The sequence below is a fragment of the Corapipo altera genome, unplaced genomic scaffold (assembly GCF_003945725.1).
Source record: "Corapipo altera isolate COAL_440 unplaced genomic scaffold, ASM394572v1 131045, whole genome shotgun sequence".
Taxonomy (NCBI): domain Eukaryota; kingdom Metazoa; phylum Chordata; class Aves; order Passeriformes; family Pipridae; genus Corapipo; species Corapipo altera.
In genome coordinates this window covers 1-6284 of record NW_020886191.1, presented here as the reverse complement: position 1 = coordinate 6284, position 6284 = coordinate 1, and the positions used below count along the sequence as shown (strand labels likewise).

At 49.1% G+C, this 6284-nt stretch overlaps 1 protein-coding gene across 1 annotated transcript; it reads right to left on the bottom strand.

The window, feature by feature from the left end:
* Window positions 1–332: 332 nt before the first annotated feature.
* Window positions 333–4907, bottom strand: CPA2 (carboxypeptidase A2; the record flags this gene model as incomplete). The annotated part of the gene is made up of 8 exons (XM_027632231.1): window positions 333–464; window positions 1184–1383; window positions 1820–1910; window positions 2208–2318; window positions 3004–3105; window positions 3236–3334; window positions 3762–3857; window positions 4773–4907. Coding segments are annotated over 8 exons (966 nt in total), but the record flags the coding sequence as incomplete, so codon positions are not given.
* Between the last annotated feature and the right edge of the window lie 1377 nt (window positions 4908–6284).

Genomic DNA, 6284 nt, shown 5'->3' with positions numbered 1-6284 from the left:
TTGTTGGACAGGGATTGTGGGGACAGGGATTGTGGGGACAGGGATTGTTGGACAGGGATTGTGGGGACAGGGATTGTGGGGACAGGGATTGTTGGACAGGGATTGTGGGGACAGGGATTGTGGGGACAGGGATTGTTGGACAGGGATTGTGGGGACAGGGATTGTGGGGACAGGGATTGTGGGGACAGGGATTGTTGGACAGGGATTGTTGGACAGGGATTGCGGGGGGACAGGGATTGTGGGGACAGGGATTGTTGGACAGGGATTGTTGGACAGGGATTGTGGGGGGACAGGGATTGTTGTGCTGGAATAGGGATTGTGAGAACAGGAACTGTTGTCCAGGGCCAGCCCAACCAGCCCCGAGCAGCCCCCCACTCACAGATGGTGGAGCAGATGGGCCCCACTTGGAAGGTGGTGCCGTACACGGATTTGATGGCATCGGCAGCGGCTCTTCCCAGGGATTCCTGGAGAGGAGAACAGGGAGGACGAGTCAGGAAGCAGCCAAACTTCACGAGACACTCAGAGAAACCTCCACCCAGCCACAGCACTCCCAGCTCCCACAGGATTTCTGGGAAGGGGCACCGCAGGTGGAATAATTCCCAACGGGTTCCATAATGGATCATCCAGTGTTTCATCTCACTGACTGTCAAGGGAAGGTTCAGGAGATACCAGAAAACCCCAAGGAATATCGGGGATATTCCAATACTCCAGGATCAGCTTTGTGCTCATTTCCACTCCATGATGGGGTTTTATGGAAAACAGAGCCGGGATCTTCATGGAAGTGGGAAAAAGGACGAGTGGCAACAAATTGCCACGGGGGAAAAAACCTGCATTTAGGCATTAGGGACAAAGAAAAAATCCAGGAGAGCTTTTGGAAGGGCGAAACTTTGGGAATTTGTGGGATTTGACTTTAGAAACGTGGAAACAAATCAAAACAACGACCCAAAGCTCAGCTTGACCCTGAGCCACCCCATCCCAAACCGGCTCCGGGTCCAAACCCCTTTCAGCCCAGGGCTGGGATGGACACCTCCAGAGGGGCTTTCCCATCGGAATTCCGGCGGTGAGGTCCACGTGGCTGCTGTTAGGGAAGAGCCTGGAGCACGGAGAGCTCCGGGAGGCAGCCAGACAGGGGAGGAGAAGGCAAAGCCAAGAGGAGGAGAAGCCAAAGCTTCTCGTGTCTCACCAGCTCGGCGTAGTCGTCGGGCCTGGTGCACTTGTATCCGTAGGGATACATCAGGAGCTGGGAATAGCTGTGGAGGGTGAGGAAGGCCTTGAAGTTCCCGTGGTTCCTGATGAAGTCAGCCATGGATTTCACCTCCACCTCGGACTCGGCGCTGGGGCCGTGGTAGGAGTCGGAGCAGGGCCAGCTGCTGGCCCCGGGACCTGGAGGGGACAAACCAGTGAGAAGGGACAGTCCTGGGAGGTCGAGGAAGACCCAGCAAAGCCAGGCTTTACTAAGGCAAGGCTTGAAATGCCGGCAAACCCTCGAGCAGCAGCGCCAGGGTGGGAATGTTTAAGGGATGTGCTTTGAGATGACGCGACCTGGAACCCCCATCCCCGGAGGTGTTCCGTGCTGGGATGGGGCTTGGAGCACTGGGAGGTGTCCCTGCCTTGAACTAAACGGTGTTTCAGGTCCCTCCCGAGCCAAACCAGCCTGTAATTCCATGATTCCACGAGTGCCACCTTCACCTCGTGCTCTTGGGCGATTAATCAACGCGAAATGGGAAACGGCTCCATCCCGAGGGACCCTTTGGAGTCCCTTGTGTTATTCCCGGTGCTCTGTGACGGGATCCAGGGCCCAGAATCTCCACATTCCTACCTCCAAAGCCCGCATCCCAGTTCCTGTTGGGATCCACCCCGTAGCAGATGCTGCCCGCGTTCTTGGAGCGGGTCTTCCTCCACATGCGGTTCTGGAAGAGAGGAAACGGCTCCCAAAAATGAGCAAATCCGTGTGTTTGGGTCAAAACTGCTCCCAGGAGGAGCTGCCATCCCCCAGGGGGGGATCCCAGGTGTGATCCCAGCATTATTCCCGATGGGATAACGGTCAGAACCAGACAGGGGTGGGGTGTTTAAGGTGAGTAATTTAAAATTCCTCCTTGTAGTTCCTTCTCACGGCGCTAAGAAAGGGACTTCCAGAGCCCGTTTCCCCATGTTTATTATTTCCTTGGAAGAGCAGGGCAGCTTCCTGGATCAGGCCCCTCACTCACCGAGGTGTGGGTGTACACAAAACCATCAGGGTTGGCCACTGGCAGCAGGAAAAGGTCCATCTTGTCCAGCAGGGAGGTGATGGAGGAGTCGGATCCGTAGCCGGAGGCGATCTGGGCAGAGACAGGACAGCACACCCCAGTCAGCAGAGCATTCCTGCCCCAGGTGCCCTCACAGCTGGGAACAGAGTCTGGATTTTGGGGCAGGGGAACAAGAGTATCAGTTGCCTGGTGGCCAATTAATCTGTTTGATTTGGAGGTTAATGGGGGAAAGCAACAAAATTTCCCACTCCCTTGTCCCGGAGAACCGACCAAGGCCCCACACTGGGATTGAAGCAGAGCAGCCAGGCTGGGAATACTCAACTGGGCTGCACTCCTGGGGTGGTTTAGGCACCTCCAGCAGGGTTTAAACGCTTGAAATGGTTTAAATTTACAGAGAGATGGAGGTTTTGGGCATTGCTGGGGGAGGGAACCAACCACAGAGCGTCTCCCTGCGCCGGGAGAGCGAAGCAGCAAAACAATCTCCAAGGCCTTGGTTTTTTTTGTGGGATTATCAGCCCCCTTCTTGTCAACAACTCCCCATGAACTGCTGCACTTTGTCTCCCTGAACTGCTGCATTTTGTCTGCCTAAACTCAGCTCTTCCAACAAGACACTGTGTGCTCCGGGCAGCCACAACATCCTCTGGGAGTCGGTTTTGCGATGGGCGGAGGATCAGCAGAGTTAATGAAACACACGGATGTGACGTCCTTGGAATGCTCTGAGGCACTCCCAGGACGAAGCAGAAGAGCTCAAGGGGACCTGGTTGGCGATCCAGAGGGCGCTGGCCTGGGTGACCCACTCCCGGGAGTGGATGCCGGCGTCGAGCCAGATGGCCGGGCGGTTGGATCCGCCGGTGCTGAACTGTGGGAATGAGAGGGAAAGAGTCAAATCATCCATCAGCCAAGACCATCCCAGGCAGGCTGGGGTGATCTGGGCCGGGCTCTGCTGTGCCTGTCCCACGCCAGGCACACCCTGGGACATTTTGTTGTACCTTGAGGGCGTACAGAGGGCGCTTCTCGTAGGATTCCCCGATCTGGATCTTCTCCACGAAGCTGTGCTCGGATGCAAGGTGGTCCAGCTCCGCATAAATCTGGAATGAGGAGCCATGAGGATGCTCATGACACATTTCATGGAATTGTGGGCTAGTTTGGGTTGGAAGGGACCTTAAAAACCATCTGGTTCCAACCCATCCTGGGTTGCTCCAAGCTCTATCCTTGGACACTTCCAGGGATCCAGGGGCAGCCACAGCTTCTCTGGGCAGGGAGTCCTTTATCTCCCTATTTCAAGATTCCTTTATTTCTCTGTCTCAGAAGGAAGGGGTTTGGGGTCCATGGAAAAGTCTGATTAGCACTCGCTCTGATTATTCTGACCACTAAATTAATTCAGGTAAAACCCAAAACCAGGCACCAAGAGAAGCTGGAGAGACATCTAGATCCTAAATATTGGAATTCTGATGGGAGACAGCGTGAAGAAAGGCCAGGGAAAAGGAAAGAACCCTCCTGCCCTGAGGGACTCACATCATCCAGGGTGTGGTAGGAGCTGAAGTCGAAGCTGGTGCTTCGCTCCCTCTGGGCGCTCTCGGCCATGTCCTGCTTCTCCTTGTCCAGAACATCCTAAAATGAGACATTCCAAGGGTGAGAAAAGTCTGCTTCGGTCGCAAAATGAATTTTAAAAGGCAAATGTTTGTGCTGAGTTAACCAGAGAATTCCTGGAATGGTTTGGGTGGGAAGGGAACTGAAGGATCATCCAGTTCCAAGCCCAGGGACACCTCCCACTATCCCAGGTTGCTCCAGCCCGGCCTTGGACACTCCCAGGGATCCAGGGGCAGCCACAGCTTCTCTGGGAAACCCATTCCAGCCCCTCCCCACCCTCCCAGCCAGGAATTCCCTCCCAATATCCCATCCATCCCTGCCCTCTGGCACTGGGAAGCCATTCCCTGTGTCCTGTCCCTCCATCCCTTGTCCCCAGTCCCTCTCCAGCTCTCCTGGAGCCCCTTTAGGCCCTGCAAGGGGCTCTCAGCTCTCCCTGGAGTCTTCTCTTCTCCAGGAGAACCCCTCCAGCTCTCCCAGTCTGGCTCCAGAGGGAATCCAGCCCTGGGAGCAGCGCCGTGTCCCCTCTGGACTCGTTGGTTCTGGTGCCATTTTGAGATCATTCCTCACGGGAAGATGTTGGATTGGTGCCCCAGTGGGCGACTTTTATCCTTGACAACTCCTGACGTGTTTTGCTGAATCCTGAGTAACTTCAGGTGTGATTCCCAAATATCCGTGGCCAAAACACCACCCGGAATTCCTCCGGGAGTTGTCCCGGAGCGGAAACCCCGGAGTTCAAAAACCACTCAAGGCGGTTTTTCCGGGAGCACCTGCAGCAATCCCGGGATTGCCTTGGAGAAATCAACCCAAAAATAACGGGAGAACCTCACAGAAAACAGGGCGTGGGAGAGCCCACGCTGGGAACGAGGCCAAACTGGGAATTCTGATTTGCTTCCAGAAGGTTCGGAGGCTGCACGTGTGCCTGTCGGAATTCCCTACCTGCAGGTCCTCGATCAGGATGGAATACTCGATCCCCTGGGATTCCAGGAAGGCTTTGACCGACTGGACGCTGGCAGCAGGAATCCTCACGTCCACAGGGAGGGCGGGGGCAGAGGGGTTGATCCAGAAATCCAGCTGGGAAGGGGGAAGGAGGAAGGATTCGGTTGCGAGCGGCTCTTCCGGAGCTTTGGGAATGGCGGTTCCTCCCAAATCCAAGGGCTCCTGAGGTTCCAAGAGCCCTGGAAATCTTTGTGGCCTCACAATGAAATCACGAACAGGGAGAGGATCAAGTCAACGTTTCCCCCAATTCCAGGGCCTCGGGCACAAAAGCAAGAGGGAATTCTGTTTATTTGGATTTTTATACGATGATATTTTATTATTTTCACTAGAAATACTTTCAAAAAAAATTCTATTTTACAGCACTGGGTGACACAAACCCTGCTGGTTTTATTTCCCTTTCTCCCTCTCCTTTTCTGAGTTTTCATTCCTACATTATTCAAATAATCTTAAAGGGCACCAGTGTGAAAAATTCCCAGCGGCAGGAGCAGCAACCTGGAATTTCACGGCGTGGTTTTGGGTTTCAACCTTCCAAATAATTCCTTCCACAGCACCAGGAGAGAAGCACAAGAACCCCTCCATTCCCACTGGAAAAACGGGGGTTTTAGTACCAAGGTTAAGAGCAAGAATAATCCAAACTCGATTGTAAATCCAGGAGGGGGAAAAAAAAAAAATAGGGATTCAGGCACTCCTGGACAGTGAGCTGGTTCTAGAGCTGGGAGAGCAAATACAGAGTATTGAGACAGTAAATTATATCTATATATTTTATGTTTATATATTTACAGTGATATATTTTATATTTTTATATCTATTGATATATTTTATATTTATCTATTTTGTATTGATATATTTCATATTCATATATAAATATATTGATACATTTCATATTGATATATTATACGTATATATTATATTTGTATATGTATATATTTTATATTTATGTTGATACATTTTATATTTTTATATTTATATTGATATATTGATGTATTTTATATTTCTATATTATATATTTTTATATTTATATTGATATATTTATATCATTTATAGTTATATATTATATTTATATATGTGCATATTATATTTTTATATTAATATGTTATATATATATTATATTTATGTTCCTATTTTATATAAATATATTTCTATATTATATTTGTATACGTATATATTTATATCTATATTTATATTTATATATTTTATATTTATATTTTTATCTTTTTATCTTCACATTGATATTTTTATATTTATACATTATATATGTATCTTTTTTATTTGTATTGATATATTTGTATCAATATATTTGTATCAATATATTTATGTATTTTATATTTATACATTATATTTATATATTTATTTATATATGTATATATTTTATATTGATATTGATAGATTTTATATAGATATTTTAATATTTTTATATATTTATATTGATATTTTTATATTTATATATTATAT